Genomic DNA, 23787 nt, shown 5'->3' on the forward strand with positions numbered 1-23787 from the left:
TTGTTAAGTATCACTCATTCAGAACTGTTGCAACTGTCATTGAAGGAGTGGTTGCTAAAGGAGGATTTATCTGTATGGAGTCTGAGAAGGCAGACAGGTGAGTGAGACGACGTCTGTCCTTCTTTTCCTATGAAGGGCTAGAAAATTGGACTTTCTTGTACCGATCAAAATTCACTTACTTCATGATCACTTCAGATTCTTTGTCCACTGGCTTCAGTTTTGGCCTGAGAGAAAGAGACCAATCAATCTTGTTGCAATAAGAGAGAGGTATCAAATATCCAATCACTAAGCAGGCACCTGAAAGCAGATATATTCTCCAGACCGAGCCCTTAAGAACTACTATAACCAGATTCACTGGATCATGGTTTTCTTTAAAAAAAAAAAGAAAGCTTATTTTCCTTTCCAAGTTTTTCCCCTAATTCTGTTTTGTAAATGTAAAAGATTTCAAAGACAGAAAAGAGTTCACCAATTTCCCTTGGTTTAGTATGAAAATCACTTAACAATATCAACTGAACTGTTCTTAACTATTCTTTTATGGGAGATTAGAATTTTCTTTAAAAAAATAAAAACCAAACCCCCTAAATGTGGGGACAAGACAAGGAGAGATAAGAGAAATTATTGGGCTAAAACCAGCCCATTTATAGTTTTTTTGACTTAGAAAAATTCCTAACTTTTTTGTTTAATATTTTGCATTCTTTTGACAGTGGCCGGTGGAACTTAAAATCAGGATCTCCTCAAACTGAACCAAGCAGTTAATGCTTTCCTAGTTCTACCAACATCCTGTTAATATATTTGTCAGTTACAGTAAGGTTTAAAGCAGGAATCTTCAAACTTGGCTAAACTTTTAAGACTTGTGGACTTCAATTCCCAGAATTCTCCAGCCAGCATGGCTATCTGAGGAATTCTGGGAGTTGAAGTCCACAGGCCTTAAAGTTTAGCCAAGTTTGGAGAGCCCTGCTTTAAAGAGACAAACCTTTGTATTAATACTATCGAGAACAGATTGTTTACTGTGCTGATGATAACGCAATGATTGCGAGATAACTGGGGGCTGAAGTGTGTCAAGGAGCAATCTTCCCCTAACCAAGAAATACAGTACATCCAAATAATGACCGCTAATTAGTACAACATATAACTTCCGTTTATACGTTTTGAGACTAATGCTGCATGCCAGGAGCAGTGCACGCACCTCCATTGTAGAAATTGTTCTACACCAGCTCTTGTAGATCCTGCAATGATCAATCCTCAAAAACACCTAGACAACCCACCCGAATGTTTCTTTTCTTTTGGATACTCACAGCTTCTCCAACAGTTTGAGTTTGCTCTGAACTTGCGACGCCCTGTTTGCGTTATAGCGAAATCGATCAATAAAGACCTGCGGGAGCAAAGCAGAGGTGTCTCACTTATGCAAGAGGATGTACCAGCTGCTGCAGGGACACAGCCTGGCAAATGAAGTTTGAGCCCATGATCCAAACTGGTTTATTTATGTTGCGTGTGCCGCAGTTCAGTTCAAACCTTTATTGTCAACGCACGACATGTGTACAATGAAATTGAATGAGCCTCCCTTGGTGCAGCCCACCCAAGAACATGAAATACTTCTCAATAAATCAACATCCCTAACCCCAGATATAACAGAGGTTTGGAACAGAAGCGTTTTTAAAACTGGACACCCTGAAGTCAACAGAACACAATAAGAAATGAATCAGATATTCTGTCCCTCTCTGGTAGCCAAACAAAGCATTAGGATGATATGCAGTAGAGGCTGAAGAAGGTATATTCTGTCTGCATGCGGGTATCATATTCAAAAACATTATTTAGAACGTTCTTATTGCTGGGCACACGAACAATTCTAAGCTTTTGCTCTGTTCTAATGAAGACATACGAATAAAGCTGAAACAGAATGAAAAAAAGAATTACAAAATTACTCTTCGCCATCTTCAGTACTTAATTTGTGATAAGAGAGTTAGCTTGATCTGGTGGTTAAGGGAACACGCTGGAAAGCAAGGGACCGTGAGTTCAAATCCTGCCTTAGCCATGAAAGTCAGCTGAGTGACTCTGAGGCAGTCACTCTCTCTCAGTCCTTCACCTCACAGGGTTGTTGTTGTGGGGAAAATACTAAGGTGGGTTGGATATGTTGGCCACCTAGAATTATTTGTAAAAATGATGAAGGAGGGATACAAAGGAATAAGATTTCAATGTTTGTAAAATGCCCAGAGTAGTCTCTGGACAAAATGGCGGCACATACATTTACTTTATTTTTCAGAGTATAAGATGCATCTTAGTTTTGAGGGAGGAAAATAAGGGGTGTGTGTGGAATTCTGCCTCTGCCTACCAGCATCCATTGGTATTCATCTGGCTAGCATCCTGTCAGTGTGTGAGAGTTGAAGGTTGTTTGGAAACTGAAACAGTATTTGCTGTGTGAGCAAGAAAGAGACAGCACGGAGCCTGGTTGTGGCTTAGCTCAACTGTTCTGTACTAAAGTTGCATGCTGTGCTGAAACTAAAACTTAAACTCCCCTTCTCTGCATGTGTTTTGCTTGTATTACCATGTATCACCATCTAATTGTATTACCATGTAATTGTACCATTGTACTACCATGTTGGAAAACCTGCTTTTGGTATTGTATATTTGCTTCATGTGTTATATATAAAGGGAAGTTATTGAATCCTGGTGAATCAGTTACTTGAGTGTGCTTTCTGGATGTGATTGCTGCTGCAAACTCTGGACACGTCCTTGCAGCAAATAGCAAACAGCCAGGTCAGTTACAGCACATTATTGCAGCCTGATGCAGCAGGAGCAGCAGACTGGCGAGTGGATCGGCCTCCCGGAATACCCCCAATCCGCTGTTCCAGGGATTGCCACAGACCATCGCTGCCTCCGTGCCTCGCATTTTTGGCCTCGCGGGCAGGGCTACATTCGGTGTATAAGACGGACCCAAATTTTCACCCTCTTTTAGCGGGGGACAAAGTGTATCTTATACTCCGAAAAATATAGCAATTAATTTAATTCAGCTGGCTCTCGTGGTTACATAGACCAGGGATCGCCAACCTTTTGGACCTCAGGAACCACCAAACTCATAATTTTAAATCCCGCGGACCACTAATATGAATTGTGACTGACGGTGGCTTGCTGACGTTGGTGGGAAAGTCGGCCCCATATTCCAGAGGTGCAGTAGTCACAAGACTGCCCCCTCTGGTCATCTCGGAGCTCTCTCTCTCTCTCTCTCTCTCACACACACACACACACACACACACACACACACACACACACACACACGTCCCTCCTACCCTCCAAGGTAGCCATTCCTTCACTAACTTGCTTTTCAGCTCTGTTCTCAGCGGGGGAGAGAGAGAGAGGGTATCCCGCGATCCCAAATAAAGAAAGATCGATCTGTAGGAAAACGGGATGGGGGAATTTTCCTGCAGACTTTTTTGGGGATTTTCGCAGGGTCTCTGCCGCTTCTGCTTTTGGCTGTGTGCAAAGAAAACAGCAGAAGTCTTTCTTTCTCTCCCCCAAACTCCACCAGAAAGGAGTCTTTGCCGGCGCAGCCCCTTGGAGCAGGAGGCCTTGCAGGGTCTCAAAGACTCATTTCTGGCGGAGTTTGGGGGAGAGAAAGAAAGACTTTTGCTGCTTTCCTTGCATGCAGCCAAAAGAAGAAGAAAGAAGTGGAAAGAAGCAGCCCAGTGGCCAGGCGAAGCGCGTGGGGTGAGTGGGGCAAGTTTCCCCTCTCCGTCCTTTCCCTTCCCCTCACTACTTAGTGTTGTTCGCAATGCAAGCAACGCAAGCCTTGTTTTTCCATAGGCCACGTGGGTGGCACAGCCTTGTGTTCCCATGCAGCCTGGATTAATTCCTTTGGGGGGGTTGCTTTGGGGGTGACATTTCTCTGCGGACCACCAAAATTTTCTCTCGGACAACCAGTGGTCCCCGGCAACCACTGGTTGGCAATCACTGACATGGACTACAGAGCACAGGCGTCAAATTTGCCACATCACTTTGATGTCACGTGATATATCGCAATGGTTTTTTTTCCCTTTGTCTTCATGGATCTGGGGTGGGCGTGGCCTGTGCTTGAGGCATCCGGCTCGTGGGCCAACCAGTTTGACACCTCTGACATAGAGGGAAGCACTTGAGAAGCGGCAGTCCCACTTCTGTGTGGTGCCCAGGATAAAAAGTCTTATTTTTTGAGGATCTGTTCTTTGCTTATATCGAATCATATCGTATCTAACAGCATACTGTATCCCCTCTCATGTGCAATATATCACATCATAGATATCCTATCGTATTTCATAACGGCACTGTTGGATCAGCGTCCGCTGCATCGCTTATAACCACTCTGCCCTCTGACCTGGATATGCTCCCGGTATTGCTGCTGTGCCTCATATTCACGCTGTTGGTTTTTCAGCCGTTCTTCTTTGATCTTGACAAAGTTCTCGAAGTCCCCACGGTAGCTGTCCAGCCGCTGGGAGTGCAGGTGGATGACATCGGTGGCCACGGCATTTAAGAAGTTCCGGTCGTGAGACACCACAAGGATGGTGGATTGCCAAGTCTAGAAAGGCCCAGATGGGGGGGAAAAAAGGGGGCAAGATTGAGGTCTCAGCCAGATCTGAAGGTCCCAAGCTCCTTAAACCAGAGGTCTCCAACCTTGGCAACTTGTGGACTTCAACTCCCAGAATTCCTCAGTGTCAGGGCTCTGGCAGTTACCCCCATTTAAATCATGAGTCTCTAGCCGAACTTCCAAAACTTAAAGAAGATTTATTAAGAGTAAGTAACATGCCGGTGCTGCCTATATGTAGACGACTCTGAGACACATTGTCGCCCTTGATCCTGGTTTTCCCGCACCCAATGGGTGTATCGTAATTCATATTCTCCAATGGGACACATCCGTAGCCAAGAGTCATCAATCATGCTCTCCTGATAGAATTTTGCACTGGCAGAAACTTCGGTCGCCTGGAAACTATCTTCGAAAACATTTATGGAATGCAAGTTGCCCACCGTTTCCCCCTCCCTTTCTGTTGGCAACTCTAAAAAGACCATAGATATATTTTATGAGTTGACACTCAGCCAGCAACTGGCTGAGGAATTCTGGGAGTTGAAGTCCACAAGTCTTAAAAGTGGCCAAGGTTGCCATAAATTATCCCTTGCCTCCCTCAACCGTGGATGGCTTTCCAAATTTTGGACAGACCTGCAAATAGTTTTCCAGCCAGATGATCGCCTTCACGTCCAGCATGTTGGTTGGCTCTGGAAGTGAATTCGAAAGAAGGGCTGTTAACACAAAGCCCCTCTGGACAAAATTCACAGGGAAGGACATACATAGGCAGTCCTCAATTTATGACTACATGGGAGCCCAAAATTTCGATTGCTAAGCGAGACCGTTGTGAAGTGAGTTTTGCCCCATTTTACAACCTTTTCTTACCAGAGTTGTTAAGTTGAAGCACGGTTCTTAAGGGAACCTGGCTTCCCTAGTGGCCTTGCTTGTCAGAAGATTTTAAAAGAGGAACATGTCACCACGGGACACTGCAAGCCTCGTAAATATGTGTCAGTTGTCAAGTGACTGAATCTTGGTCACGTGACTGTGGTTGTGAAGTATGAAAAACGGTTCACCGGTCACTTTTTCAGTGCCTCTGTAACTTCGAACGGTCACTGAATGAATGGTTAAGTATTTGTGATGCAATGGCCACATTTTGAATTAAATAGCTCGAAGAAACAATGCTTCAACAGTTCTAATTCGCCCAGAATACGATTCAAACCAAAGGAAGAAAATGAGTTAATGTAAGACAGAGATGGCCACAGCTCCTTTGTAACATTTGCAAAATAGTTAAAAAGTGGGGAGAGCCAACATTTTTTGGGGGGTGGGTGGGTGGGACATTGACGAGGTTCTCCTTGATGAAATGGGTGCCTAAACTCTTGCAAAGGACTTAGGGATCCGTTTTCCCTCTTTAACCTTTCTTTCAAATTAAGCTGATTTGGGGATGGCGGGTTACATTGTTACATGGTGCCTGAGAAAGGCGTAAATGAAAAGAAGGACTAGGGGTGACATGATAGCAGGATTCCAGTATTTGAGGGGCTGCCACAAAGAAGGCGGGGGGGTCAAATTATTCTCTAAAGCAGCAGAAGGCAGGACAAGAAACAATGGATAGAAACTAATCAAGGAGAGAAGCAACCTGGAATTCGGGAGAAACTTCCTAACAGGGAGGACAATTAACCGGTGGAACAGAAGTTGCCTTCAGAAGATGTCGGCGCTTCATCACTGGAGGTTTTTAAGAAGAGACTGGATAGCCACCTGTGTGAAATGATATATGACTGGGATGGCGAACCAATGGCACGTGTGCCACAAGTGGCATGCAGAGCCATTTGTGCTGGCACGCGAGCCGCAGGCAAACTTACTTCACTGCGTATGCCCATGCGTCACAGCTGATTTTTTTTCGGCTGGTTTGAGGCCTTTTTTTGGCCTCCCAGAGGCTTGGAAAAAGCCTCTGCAAGGCTTTTCAGGCCGAATGATAGGCCCATCTCGTCACTTCCTGTAATACCGGAAGTGACGAAACGGGCCTATACCTCGCCCTGAAAAGCCTCGGAGAGGCTTTTTCCAAGCCTCTGGGAGGCCGAAAAAGGCCTCAAACCAGCTGAAAATCAGCTGTGTGGCGCAGTGCAGGTAAGGGGGTGGCGGCGGGAATTGTGTGCACATCTCCAGGGGGCATGGGCGAGCATTGCATTCTGGGTGCTGGCATGTAAGTGCGCATGCGCTGGTGCGTGCGCAATTTTTAGCACAGGAGCCTCAAAAGATTAGCCACTACTGGAATGGTTCTCCTGCTTGGATAGGGGGTTGGACTAGAAACCGTCCCTTCCAGCTCTATTCTGATTAATCAATTCAATTTTTCAAAGTTACCCCTTACAATAGAGCAGGGATTCCCAACCTGGGGTGCTCGCACCCCCTGGGGGTGCAAGATGATATTTCAGGGGGTGCGAGAAAAGTCCAGGTTAAAAATAGGATATTGGCTATATGTTGGCATTTTTATTTATTATGCAATGGATTAACTTTGTTTTCATTTTAGAGTTAAGTATCGTTATTTAGTGGCCGTCACATGCATAGCTGAAAAGATTCAATCCTACCATATATTTAACGCGTTCAGTAGTTCCTAAAGTCTAAATTTCAGGAGGTGCGAGGTTCGAGTAACATTTCTTTAGGAGTGCGGGGCAAAAAAAAGCTTGGGAACCACTGCCATAGAGGCTTAAAACTTTTGGCCAACGTGTGATAGAGATGCCATATATCTCTGACAACTTCCAACTGCAAGGAAATTGGCCACAAAATTCTGGTGGGTCATGTTCATACATATGCCCAGAACGGTTGTAGCAATGGTTCCCAATCTAGGGAGCTTCCAAATGTTGGAAGTGTGTGGACTTCACTTCCCAGAATTGGGAAGTGTGGAAACACTGGGCCAGAAAAACTGGAAGATCATCAATCCACCACGGTATGGGGAAAAGATTACATCAGTATTCCCTGGAGAATTCTTTGAGGTGGGTTTGCACCACCCCTTCCCTTCTGTCTACGTATGTCCAGAAAAGACTTACCATCAAGCAGAAGAAGGTCAGGCCTGGGAAAATTAAAATCAACAGAAGAGGAAAGGGAGACAGAAGTGTTATTAGTTCAGCAATCATAAATTCTCCTTTCCTTTCTTTTCACAGTAGATTTCTCACAAAGCTTTCTATGCAGTAACTATGCCCTCTTCATATTTTCATCATCACTGAAAGCTAATCGTAACGAATCCATTCAAGTCCAGTTATTTTTGATGGGGAAATTCTTCAAATTGCTTTAAACCGGCAATTTTTTATATAAGCCTGCACTTTTATTACCATCGTGCAAAACTTGGCAAAAGGCTTCACTGCTCTAATGTTTAATTATTAAATGTATACGCTGCCGATCAACCTCACCTAGCCCCAAATTCTGTAGGTGAACATCTAAAATTTGGAGAAAAAAAGGGACCTTGCCCAACTTTTAAATTGTGAAAATTCATTACACAGGCATTTGAAAAAGCTGAATGTATTATTCAGTGAAAACGGGGTGATTTGGAAAAGTAAGTAAGAGAGATTAGATTAGTTTCATGCTGATGGATTAGACCAGGGGTCCCCAAACTTGGCAACTTTAAGACTTGTGGACTTCAACTCCCAGAATTCTCCAGACAGCACAGCTTAAACTCTCTTGTAATCCCTTCCTCTGCAGTCTCTCCTCTTTGGGGGAATAAAAGAAAAAGAAACAGACACAGTTGGCTGAGGAATTCTGGGAGTTGAAGTTCACAAGTCTTAAAGTCACCAAGTTTGCAGACCTCTGGATTAGACTGAAAGATTTTCTCACTGTCTTGGAAGGCCTCTGTCCTTTTCAAAAAAAAAAAAAGTTTCCAATTTTGCAAGAGAACCGGTGCCATGATTTAAATGTCTATAGAAATTCTCAGTCATCCAGTTCTCCATGAAGCCTCTCGGCTGAGAAGCAAAATGTCCTCAATGCGAAACTAGAAAGTCCAGTTCCCTCTTAAAAAAGCACTTTTAGGACTCCGTTGTTCAAGCATTCTTTTTTTTTTTTTGTCCTTTAAATTCTAGAAAAACTTAAGCATCCCCAACGCATACATATCTTTTGGGCACAAAAACACATACAGGTTAGCCATCGATTCACAACTATTTATTTCGAGACCGTTCAAAGTTACAGTGGCACTGAAAAAAGTGACATATGACAGTTTTCAACACTTAGGACCTTTGCTCAGTGGTGGGATTCTACCAGTTTCCCTACCGGTTTGGTGATCACGCACTTCAAACACGCGCGCCAATCAGCTGAGAAGAGAAAAGAAGAGAAAAGTGCATGGACGAATGGGAGGGCCGACCCTACGCTTTTCTCTTCTTTCTCTTCTCAACTGATTGTTGGAGCTTTTTCTTTCTTTCTACTGGTTAGGCCAGGGGTCGGCAACCTTAAACCCTCAAAATGCCACAAAGGACGTAACTGGAAAGTCCCCTGTTCAATTCTGGAACTGACTGGAAGTCCAATTCCCCCACCATAGAGTCTCTTCCTAGCACAGCGTCTTTTTTCTTCTGCCGACCGGATGTCCGGTTCCCCCACCATAGAGTCTCCTCCAAGCGCAGCATCCTTTTTCCTCTACCTGTCCTAACCGAAAGCCCCTATCCATCGTGGAGTTGAATGGAAAAGCTGCCCCTTGCCATAGTCTCTCCTCATGGTGCACCGTGTTTCCCCTTCCTCTCAAAAGTGTGGCACCGACCGGCGATAGGGAGCTGCAACAGAGGGATGAAAGAGCCCCATGCGGCTCTAGAGCTGTGGGTTGCTGACCCCTGGTGACAGGGCTCCAACATATCCACCCCCATTCAAATCATAAGTCTCTAGCCGCATCTCTCAGAGAAAAGAAAATTGATTTATTAGAAGTGACCATGTTGGTGTTAGCTGGATGCAGCCGACACTAAAATACATCATTCATTTCCTCCTTGACCCTGGTCTTCCCCCCACCCTCTGAATGTATATTCTCCAATGGGACCCATCCATAGCCAAGAGTCATCAATCATGCTCTCCAATAATATTCTTGCGCTCTGACAACTTTGGGCTGCCAGGGTGATAATTTAGGCACTCGAGGAATGCACTGTTTTCCCTCGCTCCCTTTCTGCTGGCAGCTAAAAAGACCAAAGGTGTATCTTTTTAGTTGACACTTGGATTAGGCTGAACCAATAGCAATTTTATCTACTGGTTCAACTGAAGTGGACTGAACCGGTAGCATTTCACCACTGCCTTTACGGTATCCCTACGGTCATGTGCTCAAAATCCAGGGACTTGGCAACTTTGAACGGTCACTAAACCAATGGTTGTTAGGCAAGGACTCCCTATAGTCCAAACACTAGTGATCTCGTCTCCACGCCCATCCCAATGCAGTCGGGCATCCTTCCTCAACACAGCTCATCAGGATTAAGACTTCCAAGCGAGGTTTTCACTCCACCATTGTTACTATCAACCCATTTTCCGGATAAGGATTTTGAGTACGACGGAAATCCTTAAAAAGACTCACCGGGCAAAAAGAGCGCGAGCCAAAGCCAGCCTCATTCTCCAGCCTCCAGAAAACTCTCTGAGGAAAAGGAATAAAGGAGCGAGAGATCAGTTTCCCTGGGCCAGCCGGACCCCAGTTTGCCTGTAGATACAGAAGGTCGCCTTACATTTTTCAAGGGTTGGTGTCAGAGATGGCCAAGTTCACTTCCCCCTCTATCACAATTGTAATGTGAAGGGACAGCTACCAAGCTTCCTATCTCTGGAAGCGCCCCTCTTTCCCAGCACCTAGCAGTAGGCAAGATCAAAAAGAAAAAAAAAATATCTAGGATCCCATCGTTCAAATCACAGAAGGGAACAATTCAGTCTTGGCTAAAGCCCACTTACTTGGTTGTCTGTTGCTGCATCTTTGCGCTGAAGCCCAACCCGGCCAGGATGACAGACGCTCTGAAGGAGGAAGAGCAAAGGAAAGGAAATGTAATTTCTAGATTCCAGAATCTAGACTAGAAGCTGACTCTGGATGGGTCTAAAAGAAACTCTGAAAAGTTTTAGGAAAGACAGCGATATCTGAACTTGAAATAAGGATCGACTGGAAGTAGGAGTATATTTAGCTAAAGGCGCTAACCACAAAAAGGTGGCATGGTGGCTGCTCAGTGGTCATGATGCTGGGTGTAATCAGCTGGAAAGCATGGCAGCCCAGGTTTGAGATCCGAGCATCACACAACTGGGTGAGCTCCCATTCCTTGCTCTAGCTCCTGCCAATCTAGCAGTTGCAAACGCGAGTAGATAAACAGGTACCACTTCAGTGGGAAGATATCAGTGCTCTGAGACATCATGCTGGCCACATGACTGTGGAAATGCCTTTGGACAGCGCTGGCTCAATGGCCTTGAAATGGAGAAGAGCACCACCCAGTATAGTCTGGAAGGAATAGCAGAGTAAAATCTGCATGGACTCCTTTACCGTTTTTTGGGGCTGGCCACGAATGCTTCCTTTATCAAAACACTTCAAATGACTGTGGAACATCTATCAAACCGCAGGAAGAGCGGCTCAAACATGACACCTCAAAGCTCCAAGAGTGGACGGCTTTGTCGTTCCTCGCTAAAGACTTCTGCTTCTGGGGTTTCCATGGATGGAAAAGCTAAAGTAAACTAATGGGTTTGTACGTTTATAGAAGGTTGCCCTTCTGCAAACATTCTTTAAATCAGATTTCAGGAAGATCTAAAGTCTGTTCTCCCAATTTAAGATGAAAGCAGTTAACCCTCGACTTACAGCCTTTTGTCTAGTGACCACTTGGAGCAACAATGGCACTGAAATAAGCGATTCATTAAGTTTTCACATTTAATGACCACTACAGCATTGCCATGTCACGTGATCAAAATTCAGGTGCTCGGCAACTGACAGGTATTTATGACGTTTGAGCTGTCCTGAGGTCATTTTATCACCATCTGCAACCTCCCCAACCAGCATCCAGTAAGCAAAATCAATTGTTGGGGGTGGGAAGCAAAATTCACTGAACAACTCCAATATTCACTTAACCATGGCACTGAGTTATTTAACCACTGTGCCAAAAAGGTCATAAAATGAGGTGCAACTCACTTCACAAGTGTCTCGCTTAGTAACACAAATGTTGGGCTCAACTTGTGTTGTGGTTAGCCGGCAGCAGGTGCGGACAGCTGAAGAGAGCGAGGACTCAGATGAGGGGCCAGGACCATTGGGGAGTGGCCTTCAGAGATTGTGGGGGCTGGCAGCAGCGATGAGGAGGTTCCCGAGGAGCCTGAGCCAAGTACGCGTGCGTGCAGGGCTGCTCACAAGGAAGAGCAGCTGCAGCAGCACGGGCGACTCGGGAGTAAGGCCCCTCCTTCAAGAAGATAAAAGCCTGCCGTGAATCGGACGTTCTTTGCAGGAAGCAAAGACGTTTTGAAACTCGAGTCTCGTGGACATTGCAGTATCTTAAGTTGGTAATTGAAGACTCTTGTGTTGTAAAATATCTCTAGGTAACCTTATCTGTTATTCTTGCAGTTTTGGCGAGACTTGTGCTTATCAAAGTTAATTAGTTTGCAGCAGCCTTTTAACCGGGCATTCGTAAGAATCATTAAAAGGTTTCTGTTCCCTTTGGTTCGTGTTTATTTTATTGCAAAAAGGTTTTGGGTCAGAACAACTTGTCATTGTAAGTCAAGGATTATCTGCACTCTTTCATTTGGAGAACTGGAGAAGCATCCAATTTCCATTTGGAATTTAAGAAATTTGAGTTTTTGGTGGAAATTTATTACCCCCAGCTGATGGGAGAAATTGCCTCTTCCCATCCACATGTTATCTCCATAGACTCGTATGCATCAAGATTTGCTATTTTAGACCTGGATCTTACGCAAGTTCAGCTATTTTAACAGAACTCACCGACTACCAAGCAGATAAATCCAGAGCTGTATCTGCTCCCACAGAGAGTTTCTGCTTACCTCGCTGGGGCCTTGTCTGCCTCAATCTCTTCTAGCCTGGCGTAGATTTCAGACAGCTGAGCACCTTCTGTGCCTATTCCCCTGGAAAAAAAAAATGACAGAAAAGGAGCGCGGTGGATTGTAGATTAGCTCTGTACTGCACTTGAATTTGATAAGTGTTCCTTGGGAACAAAGTTACCATCCAGAATTAATAGCAATAGCACTTAAGACTTACGTACCACTTCACAGTGCTTTACGGCCCTCTCTCAGTGGTTTAACAGTCAGCATGTTGCCCTCAGCAATCTGGGTCCTTATTTTACCCACCTCAGAAGGACAGAAGGCTGAGTCAACCCTGAGCCAGTCAGGATCGAACTGCTGGCCGTTGGCAGAATTAGCCTGCAATAACGCATTCTAACCACTGTGCCACCACAGAAGGGAGGGAGGGAGGGAGGGAAGGGCAATAGCGCTTAGACTTACATGCCACTTCACAGTGCTTTACAGCCCTCCCTAAGTGGTTGACACAGTCAGCCTGTTGCCCCCAACAATCGGAAGGATGGAAGGCTGAGTTCAACCTTGAGCCATTCAGAATCGAACTCCTGGCAGTAGGAGCAGAGATTTAGCCTGCAATACCGCATTCTAACCACAGCATCTGAATTAAGACTGAATTATTGTTGGGTATATGTATACACCAACCAGGTTTGGGTTGAATAAATATGTAAACCTAGTTTAAGTGTTATGTAGCTTTAAGCACATGAAACTGCAATGTCATTGTGGGTGCGGTTCCAGGCAGCCATAAAGGTAGGAAGGGAAACGTAATAGACCCTGCTTCTGGATGCAACTGTCTGAGTCACTGGCTTCTGGATGCACCTGGTTCTGTTCCTGGTCTGTTGCCTGCTGGAACGTCTGTCTGCTTACTTTTGGAGGCTACTGTGCCAGATACCATTTCAACTGAACACAAGGACTGTTTATTGGTGAGCTGTGGATTCAGCGTTGTCTTTGTGAGAAAGGTATCAGAAGAAGAAGATTTACAAGCAGATAAAGACTAGGTAACTGGATAGATATACTGGATACTGACATATGGACTGAATGACTCTTCTTAATCTCTGTGTGAATTAAATATCTATTTAAAAACCACAAACAGTGTTTTTGTCTCAAGTGTGTGTATACTCTTGGGCCCAGCCTCTCTCTCATTTGGCTGCCTGGCTTGACTGCTGCTGTGCACTCAGCTCGGGGGTTTATCCCCAAACACTAACAATTATGACGGTGTTCCTCGGGAACAAGGTTACCTTCCGGAGTTCACCCGGGCAGTCAGCTCCTTTTCCTCCTTGAGCAACCCCTCACGGACCGTGTCACATTCCAGCACGCTCTGCAGGGCCGGTGTCTCGTCCCCGGCCACTTCTTGCTCCACGTGAAGGATGCTGATGTGCAAGGGGATGCGCAGATTGCGGCTGGCGATCATCTTCAACAACGTGGTCTTGCCCAACCCGTTCCGACCTACCAAGCCGTATCGCCGGCCGTAAGCCAGGTTCAGGTCTGCTCCCGTGAGGAGGACCCTGAAAAGAGGAGGGTGAGGACAATGTCAAGCTCTGGCCTGGACAAGTGTGCCCTGTGCTTTTATAAAACAAAGGGGATGTTGTTTAGATACTTCATTTGTGCCAGGTGAGGTGACAACTGCACTGTACCTGATGGGTAGATGTGTCATGCCCCTGTCGGAGTCTGAATTTGAGGACGAAGACAAACAACTGACAGGGAGTGGGAGTGTAGCTGTGGAAAAAACTGGGGAAGGGCAAATTCCGGCTGGGCAGAGTAGGGAAGAGATAGAACAAGGGAGAGGGAGTTCAGAGGAAGATCCAGGCCCACCCCCTCTTCATCCTAGGACCCCCTCCTTCATCCTAGGGCACGCAGGGAGGAACCGAGAAGGGAGCAACATGGGTTGCGTGGCTTACGGGGGAGGAAAGGCCCTGATTCCCTTCATTAGGCACAGCAAGGAAGGGAGTTTAAAAGAGATGCATGCCGAGTGCGGCAGCTGCTGAGGGGAAATGTGGGTTTAACTTGTGTTGACTTTGGTTATCTGTGTTCCTGGCATCTTCCCAACCTTGTTGAGTTACTGCCATGCCTTCATGTCTGGAATTCTTTTTCCTGCCCTGCCAGACTAATTACCCCATTTTTCCTTGAATTGGACTTACAGTTTTTATTGACCATGTTTTAGACTTGATTCTCTGCAGCCAAAGGCTGTTCTTGGGAGAGTTCTTCTCCATCCAGAAGGTAACCAAGACATTGGAGACAAAGTTGGAGCTAATAAAGGGACTCCTACTGATTATCTAACTGTGTTGCCTTTGTGCCACGCCCCAGGATCATCACAAGACACAAGAATTGCAGGAACATAGAGCCACTTGTCTAGAAAGCCACATAATGTCAGCTCTTCCAGGTAAACCAGATAAGAAACTAGATGAGCTAATTCTACTTTATTGTTGGGCTACCTTAAAAGAATCTTGCAAAGTCTCCCCTGCTACAGGTAGTCCTTACAATCACAATTAAGCTCCACATTTCTGTTGATGAGCGAGGCAGTTCTCCAGTTAGTTTTGTCCCGTTTTTAGGACCTCTCTTGTCACAGCTGTTAAGTTAATCACTGTGTCAGCCTGGGAAGCCATTTTACTTTTAGAGCTTCTTGGCTGCCACACTTAAGTGCCTGGGAATTTGGGAGGTGTTTTTTTTTTTTTTTTGAGGAGCAGTGGATGATTAGCCACAATGACATTCTTTCTAGGAGAGTCAAGGACATGTCACCTTGCACCTGGAGGGGAGTGACTGGGGATAAGCCTCCAGATGGGATAGGTCATGTGATGGACTAATGAAGGCAGGGGATAGATCTTTGACTTTTTTTTGGGAGAAGGGAAATCCCAGAACTCTCAGGTTCGGGTTTGCCCAGATATGCCAATATGACATCAATTTATATAAAAGCGAAATACCCCTCATGCATCGTCACAAAATCTCCAGAACTGTAAAGCTTATAAACTTGAACATTGGCACATATGTTCCTCTTGGCCTCTAGATGCTCACTAAGAAAGGATTTTTCGAAATGACCATCAGAGTATTAGTATTATTACTAATTATTATAAACACACTCTGATGCTAAGGAGTTCTACTCTCCCTCCCCGCCTGAAAAGAAATCTCTCTCAAATGCAAAACACAAGCAGAGGAAAGGAGTTTTAGTACAGAACAGTTGAGCTGAGCCATGCCCAGGGTCCTTGCTGTCTCCTTGCTCACACAGCAAATACTGTTTCACTTTCCAAACAGCCCTCAACTCTCACACACTGACAGGACACTAGCCAGATGAATACCGATAGATGCTGGTAGGCAGAGGCAGAACTTTTCCCCCTTATTTTCCTCCCCCCAAAACTAAGCTCGACCACATACTTTCGTAGCGAAGCACGGGAATTGAGCTAGTCTCTAATAAAATGGACTTTGAGAAGAGGATTGTCTTGGAGTTTGTTACTTGGAATGCTGACACCCTGCAGTCGTTAAATTAGCTTGTTCAGTGAATCTGGACTCCCCCACGGACATTGCTTTTCAGAAGGTCACCAAAGGAGATTTCAACACTCCGGGATGCTTCAACTGTCGTAAATATGAGTCACGGTACCATGGGGATGCTGCAATGGCCGTAAGTAAGGAAAATGGTCATAAATCACCTTGTTCAGTGTCGCTGTAGCTTCCAACTAAATGAATTTTAACCTGATCCGTTAAGGTGGGGTCCTTCCTAAATGTCATTCTCTGACCGTGAAGCCACTGGCGGCTCCTTCTTGTTCATTCATTTCCTAGCCAACATCTCTTCCGCTCATCCCCTCAGGCCATCCACACATTCCGTTACATCCCAGCATGTAAACGGGGCATCACAACTTTAAATACATACGTGTTTTTTTTTTCTCCAAGTCCAGCTTTAATCCTATTCTATGCTCAGCTCCATTTCAACAGAAATATTAACATCTTTCCCCTACAATGTTTGGCCTGGATACCACGCTAGGGGTAACCACGGTTTAGCTTGCAGTGCTACGCCAAAGGAGTCCAAATGGCCAAGTCAAAGATGCCGCAAAGATGTGTGACCCTTAATGAGGAGACTCACCGCTCGCCGAAGGACACGTCGAAGTTTTCGATGCGTACGTCGTAGGACTTGTTCTTGCCTGACATTTCGAGACGGTTCTCTTTCTTACTGGCTGCTTGGCTGGCAGACGCTTCTTCAAGAACCCTGCCGTCCAGAACAAGAATACAAACAACCATTAAGACCAGGGAAGAGTGCATACAATTCCCGTTTGTTGGAAGGGTCAGTTTCCCACATGCAACAATGAGGCTCTTCCCCTTCTGTCTTCACATTTGCATGAAATTCCTGGCTAAGGTCATCTCTTGGCTTGGGGTCAGTTATCATCAGGATGCTAGGTGTAATGACCCAGAGTATATCAGAAATATAACCAAACCCAAAAGATAATTAAAAATCCTTTGATGCCTTCAACTTGGCTTCACTGTTTAATGGTTCACAGTGGAGGAGTAAACTATTTTCAAAATAACATTTCAAAGGAAAGAAACACAGTTCAAATTCAAAGAGCCGGTAACGAAGCAAAAACCAAAACCAAACCACATTGAATAAAGTTCCTCGACAGACCAGGATAGATAATTGCCAACTTCAGGAAGATAACCAGGGACAGTCCGTTGGAGGAACGCCAACCAAGATAAACCTTCTTTAGGAATAAAACACTAATTTATCTCCAGTGTCTGTTAGCATGCAGGTCCAAATGCTTATGCAGATCTCACACCTGCATCCCATGAAGAGGATCATGGCTCTCTCCTCCTGAGTAGACCACGTTTTACCCTGATCCTCTCCTCCCTACGTGCCCTAGGATGGATAGGGGATGGGCCTGGGTCCTCCTCTGACTGCTCAGAGTTAGTCTCCACCAAGAGCATGACACTAGGTAATGGTAAAGGTTTCCCTTGTCAAGTCCAACTCTGTGGGGTGTGTGTGTGTGTGTGATGGTGTTCATGTCCATTTCTTATCCAACGGAGCCAGCATTGTCCAAAGACACTTCCATGGTCATGTGGCCAACATGTCTATACACCGAGGCTGTTATCTTTCCACCAAAGTGGTACCTATTTATCTACTTGCACTTGCATGCTTTTTGAACTGCTAGATGGGCAGGAACTGAGGCAAGGAACGAGAGCTCACCCCGTTGTGCGGCGCTTGGGTCTCGAACCCCAGGCTGCCAGCTTTCTAGCTGAAAAACTCAGTGTCTTTAGCCGCTGAGCCATTATGTCATCACCAGTATGCTGGTGATACCTAATTATATACACCTGGATCACTCAAGGGACACCACCATCGTTTTGTTCCAGCATCTGAACGTTATGACAGCTTAATCCTGAAGACTGAATGGCATTGGGGTAGCTGGACCCCCTCCCATCTAGGAATGTTCCATCTTTAGCATTAGATGGGACACCATGTCCCCACTCAAGACAGGTGTGTAATTTGATGGTTTTCTTGGAGGTGCAGCTCCTGCCTGAAGAGCAGGTGGCAGCTGTAGCTGAGAAGACCTTCATTGATGGGCATGCCTTGGGATGCTAACCTGACTCTATTGTTCTGCAAACTGCCCAGGTTGTCAGTTAGTGCCCAGGTGCAATTCACCATCTACAATTACCACCTACAAAGCTATTTCTGGCTTACTGACTAGCTTATTTGAGGGATCACCGATCTGCCTATCCTGATGATTAAGCAGAGTGGGTGCTGGGGATTCCTTGGTGCTCTCTGAGCTCGACTGTTTGCTTGCAGGCATTTCAATCCCCAACTAGCATAGAATAGAATAACAGAGTTGGAAGGGACCTTGGAGGTCTTCTAGTCCAACCCCGTGCTTAGGCAGGAAACCCTACACCATTTCAGACAAATGGTTGTCCAATCTCTTCTTAAAAACTTCCAGCGTTGGAGCATTCACAACTTCTAGAAGCAAGTTGCTCCACTGATTAATTGTTTTCAACTATCAGGAAATTTCTCCTTAGTTCTAGGTTGCTTCTCTCCTTGATTAGTTTCCACCCGTGGCTTCTTGTTCTACGCTCAGGTGTTTTGGAGAAAAAAATAGTTTGATTCCCTCCTCTCTGTGGCAGCCTCTCAAATATTGGAGCACTGCTATCATGTCACCCCCGATCCTTCTTTTCATTAAACTAGACATACCCAAGTCCAGCAACCGTTCATAGTAGGTTTTAGCTTCCAGCCCCCTAAATATCTTTGTTGCTCTTCTCGACGTGCTTTCTAGAGTCTCAGCATCTTTTTTTTACATCATAACTAGTAACATCATTAGTGCTAGTAACTTGCCCTGCCAATGTCGGGGCGGCATAGTAGTGTGGTATTTTTACTTGGTAGTGCCTTTAGGGAATTGCTTTCTTTTTAGACCATTTGTCTAATGTTAATCCCTGCTTATCAGTGTGTGTGTGTGTGTGTGTGTGTGTGTGTTGGTAATAATCAATCTCAGAAAGCACCAAGGACTCCATACTTCAACCCTGAGCTACAGAAATTCTCTCCTATTGGAGAACACATGTTCTCTGCTCCTTCCAATTTAAAAAAAAAAACGTCACCTACAGGGACCTTAAAAAAAGTGCACCTTCTGCGTCATGGTGCCTGCCCACTGGAACAATGCCCTTACCTGGAGATTAATATGGTTTATGCTCTGAGGAAATCTATTCTTCTTTATGTCAGCCACACCCTGATCTCCTCTACTTCCTTCCCCATAAGCAGTGGAAAGACCGACGCCTTAAGAAATTGACTCTGGTAAAAGCAGCCCCTGGCAGATCCTCTCACGGTTGCCCCACTCAAAGACGATCCCCCCACCCCCGTGACTCACAATGGACTCCCAGATTTGACGGAATCTCGCTCCTGCTTCTTGCATTGCTTCGCTTTCAGGCGGGCCTCTGCCTTCTCCAGCTTTCTAGCGTTCACCATCTGCAACGCAAGAGATAGACAGCAGAGAATCAATAGAGAGACCCACCAGCCTCCAGAGAGGAGACCGGAGAGGAAGTTAAAAAGAAGAGGATAAGAGGTATGTTGGACATACTGCTGATCTGGAAGAACGGGAAAAGATCTGGAAGGTGAATTCTAAAATAACAAAATCGGCGGCGTCTAAGGAAAACCGACATAAAACGTTCTGTCGTTGGCATTTGGCATGCTCAAGACTGGCCAAAGATCTACCCAAATTTAAAACCAAATTGTTGGAAGTGTGGACAAGAACAAGGTACCTTCTTTCATTCTTGGTGGACATGCCCCAAAGCAAAAAAAAAAAAAATACTGGAAAATGATTCAAACGTGGTTAGAAGAGTTAACTAAAAACAAAATTGATTTTGTCCTGGAATTATTCCTTTTAGGAATAATTTAAAAAAACTATAACAGAAAGACAAAATATCTTATATTACATATACTAACAGCAGCAAGAATTTCATATGCTCAGTACCGGAAGAAAAACTCCATACCACCTGAAGGCTTAATAATAAAAAAATTTTTAGAGTGTGTGGAAATGGATAAATTAACTGTGGAATTAAAAGGGAAAACAGACACAGAATACGATGCAGTATGGGAAACATGGATTATTTGGATTGATAATAGATATAAGAATAGAAAATGTAAATAATGTATATAATAAATAAGAGGGTATGAAAGTATTATGTATTGTAAGTTTTGACAGGACACATAAATGTATATATAATGTCACAGTGCTGTTTAATAACTATTCGTATTATGTATAAATGGAAAAAAAATAAAGCATTATTTAAAAAAAAAAAAACAGAAGAGGATAAGGAGGTACGGGTAATCCTCGACTCACAACCTTTCATTTAGTGACTGTTCGAAGCGACAACAAGAACTGAAAAAAAGGGCCTTGTGACCATTTTTTTCACGCTGACAACTGTTGCAGCATCCCCATGGTCACATAATAAAACTTCAGGTGCTTGGCAACTAGCTCGTATTTATGACAGTCGCGGTGTCCCAGGGTCATGGGATCACCTTTTGCAGTCCTGTGACAAGCGACATCGATGGGGGAACGCCAGATTCACTTAATCTGAGTTACGCCCTTCACAACTGCAGCAATTCACTTAGCAATGGTGGCCAGAGAGGTCATAAAATGGGGCAAAAAAACCCCCCGTCAGCTTTGGAAGCCATAGTCACACAGGGCTGGGAAACTCGTCTCCCTGGTCTCAGGGCTGCAGGTGCAGAATGTGGGGATCGGAAGGCCACCTTACAGGGCTGTGAACCTCATGGATCTCCTTTCCTCCTGTAGCGTTCCTGAGGTAATGAAACTGACAAACCTCAGTTTATGGCGGTTAAAACCGGTTCTCTGCTGCAAAGATCTTGCGGCAGCGGTGACACCGTGCCTCCACGCAACAAGCAGGGAGCAGGGATTGGAGCAGAGCACAGGCAGCCTCTAAATGTGCAGGTTTTCCCCACACCAACAAGCGTGTCAGTCAAAGTGCCTCGGCGTGTCACGAGTGACACGCGTGTCATAGGTTAGTCATCACTGGACTACAGCGTCTAGCATCCCATAGCAGGAGACAACATTAGCTGGTACAACTAAGAGATGCTCCAAAATGTGAAAGATCCAGCTTTGAAACCCACATAGACTCAAAGGTTAGGGATTAATAGTAATAAAAACTGCTGTGATGATAGCCTTACCGAAGTCTGATCTCTCTTCAACAGCAGTCCTGGCAACAAGTCCAAGTTAGAATCTGCAACCAAGAACAACAAAAATAAATAAATTGTCAATTCTAAAGCTAGCCTAACTGTGGCCTTTTTCTCTCTGTAGGGAGGTTTCTTTTCTCGTTGCTTCAGGGATGACACAGCCTGGAGTGAAGGGGCCAGGGGAGGGTGTGTGTATAGGGATAGCTGGGGTGTTGTAGCCAAAATAAAATTCTTTCCCCTGGGAACCAAGGACAATGGTGGAGGTGTTCGGAAGGGGGAGAGCGAAGGTGGAGTTGCCTAGCAACTGGACTACATGCTGATTGGACCATGTGACTGGAGATGCTGGGGGGGGGGAGCGATAAAAGTTTTTACTTTTAATTGGGGATAAAACCAGCAGGAACTGTGCCAAGTTAGGATGTCTCAATAAAATGAGGAATATGCCTGCATCGGGGTTCTCCATTAATGGGATGTATTACTTGGAATCTTGACAACGATGTTGCTTCAAGAATCTCTGCGTGAGTTCAGAACCCCTTTTGTATTTATTCTGTAGGAAAGTGCATATGCCAAAGTTTCTCACCCTTGGCTGCTTGAAGATTCTTCAACTCCCACAGAATTCCCCACCCAGCCCCTTTCTAGGCGTTGAAGTCCAGATGTCTTCAAGTGGCCCAGTTTTGAGAAACAGTGGCACGTGTCATAAACATGGAAACATTAACTTACTGGTGCATCAGATATTTAACAAGCCACCCGACTCCGTCTTACCTTGATGTTTCTAATTTTGGCGTGCTGAAACGTGGCAGCAACATCAAGGGTAGGTGTGTGTTTGGTTTTTTTTAAAAAAAACGGGTAATTTCCCCTACTTCTCCCACCACTTACAATGCTTGGTGTTTCCAGAACTTGCTCTTCATAAAAGCGGTTGTAAAATCAAGCCTGGTTACACGGTAACTCAACTTACAATCAAAATTCCAGGTTTAACTGTGATCATAATTCAAGGACTACCTATATATATATTTTCCCCTCAGATTTATTTGGTAGTCTTGAAAACCTTGGCTTGTTTTCTGAAAGCACTTTTTTTGGGGGTGGGGAAAGGAACACTTTTTTGTTTCCTTTTAAAAGCCTACAATCCCAAGAGAAGGAAACCTTGTGCCTCTCGGTGATGTCTGCTTGACAGAGGTATAGAAAGGAGTAGAATCTCACCCTTTTTGAGTAAATGCAAGAGACTTCTCTGCTGCAACTACTCACCGTAATTGTCAGTGATCTTAGAAAGCTGAATTGGGGCATCCAGAAGGACCTGCCGGCTGCTCGGAGAGTTTTCATTCTCCCTGTCCAGAAACAAGGCTTGTTACTAAATGAAAATTCCAGATTCTTCCTCTGTGTCCTTATCCCATCGTTGTAAATCTCTCTCACTTTGAGGGACGCTTATAGTTCATTTAGGGACCATTCAAAGTTACAACGGCACTGAAAAATGTGACTTATGGACCATTTTTCACACTTACAACCATTGCAGCATCCGATTTACGTTTGGATGCTTGACAACAGTGCCATAAAAATAAGTATCCTGGCTTCCCTGATGCTTAATTAAAATAAGCCCTGGTAGCGCAGTGGTTAAAGTGCCGTATTGCAGGCAAACTCTGTCCACAGCCTGGAATTCGATCCTGATGGGGCTCAGGGTTGACTCGGTCCTCCGTCCTTTTGAGGTCGATAAAATGAGAACCCAGATTGCTGGGGGCAATATGCAAATGATGCTTACATTGTAACCCGCCCAGATTGTGTGGTTAAAGTGTTATAGGGTGGTAAATACTACAGGTAGCCCTCAACTTAGGACCACAATTGAGCCCAAAATTTATGTTGACATTTGTTTAAATAAGTTTTGCCCCACCCAGTTTTAAGATTTTTCTTGCCACGTTTGTTAAGTGAATCATTGCAGTTCTTGAATTACTAACACGGTTGTTAAATGAATCTGGCTTCCCCATTGACTTTGCTTGTCCGAAGGTTGCAAAAGGGAATTACAGGACCCATGGGACACTGCAACCGTCATAAATGTCAGTTGTCAAGCATCCAAACGTAAATCGGATGCTGCAATGGTTGTAAGTGTGAAAAATGGTCCATAAGTCACATTTTTCAGTGCCGTTGTAACTTGGAATGGTCCCTAAATGAACTATTGTAAGTTGAGGACTACCTGTATTGCTGTAATATATAGCAAAGGTCCCCAAACTTGTAAATTTTAAGACCTGTGGATTTCAACGCCCAGAATTCTCCAGCCAGCCATGCTGGCTGAGGAATTCTGGGAGTTGAAGTCCACAAGTCTTAAAGTTGCCAAGTTTGGAGACCTCTGATATATATAGATTGCTTGAGTTCTCAAGTTCTACTCCAAGGGGCTTGGGTGGATTCTGGACCTCTAGTGGCTGCTTTATGTATTATTAAATCATCATCACAAGTGAAGAAAGTGCATCTGTCTGGTTTCTCATGACCCCGTTTTAACCAGAGGCAACTTACAGATGAAGGGTGTTGAACATACGCTGGCAAACGGCACGGATGTCTACATCATCTTTGGAGTCTCGGGACACGTCTTGCAAGAGCTCGCCGACAGCTTCAAATAGATCATCCACCGTCTCAAAATCCGTGCTGCCACTGTGCAGGACCC

General features: G+C 44.9%; 1 protein-coding gene across 1 annotated transcript in view; it reads right to left on the reverse strand.

The window, feature by feature from the left end:
• The window catches only part of ABCF3 (ATP binding cassette subfamily F member 3), a 39785-nt gene that overhangs the window by 12075 nt on the left and 3923 nt on the right, over nt 1-23787 (reverse strand). The window contains exons 2-15 of the mRNA XM_087933623.1: nt 23640-23787; nt 22386-22465; nt 21141-21193; nt 19324-19421; nt 16572-16694; nt 13741-14007; nt 12476-12556; nt 10409-10468; nt 10047-10103; nt 7564-7586; nt 5180-5235; nt 4343-4543; nt 1296-1372; nt 180-224 (exon numbers count right to left, since the gene is read on the reverse strand). Of these exons, the coding sequence (XP_087789749.1) occupies nt 180-224; nt 1296-1372; nt 4343-4543; nt 5180-5235; nt 7564-7586; nt 10047-10103; nt 10409-10468; nt 12476-12556; nt 13741-14007; nt 16572-16694; nt 19324-19421; nt 21141-21193; nt 22386-22465; nt 23640-23787 (1369 nt within the window). The remainder of the gene's footprint in view (nt 1-179; nt 225-1295; nt 1373-4342; nt 4544-5179; nt 5236-7563; nt 7587-10046; nt 10104-10408; nt 10469-12475; nt 12557-13740; nt 14008-16571; nt 16695-19323; nt 19422-21140; nt 21194-22385; nt 22466-23639) is intronic.

The sequence above is a fragment of the Pseudonaja textilis genome, chromosome 4 (genome assembly GCF_049901715.1).
Source record: "Pseudonaja textilis isolate UNSWEBS1 chromosome 4, rPseTex1.2, whole genome shotgun sequence".
Lineage (NCBI taxonomy): Eukaryota > Metazoa > Chordata > Lepidosauria > Squamata > Elapidae > Pseudonaja > Pseudonaja textilis.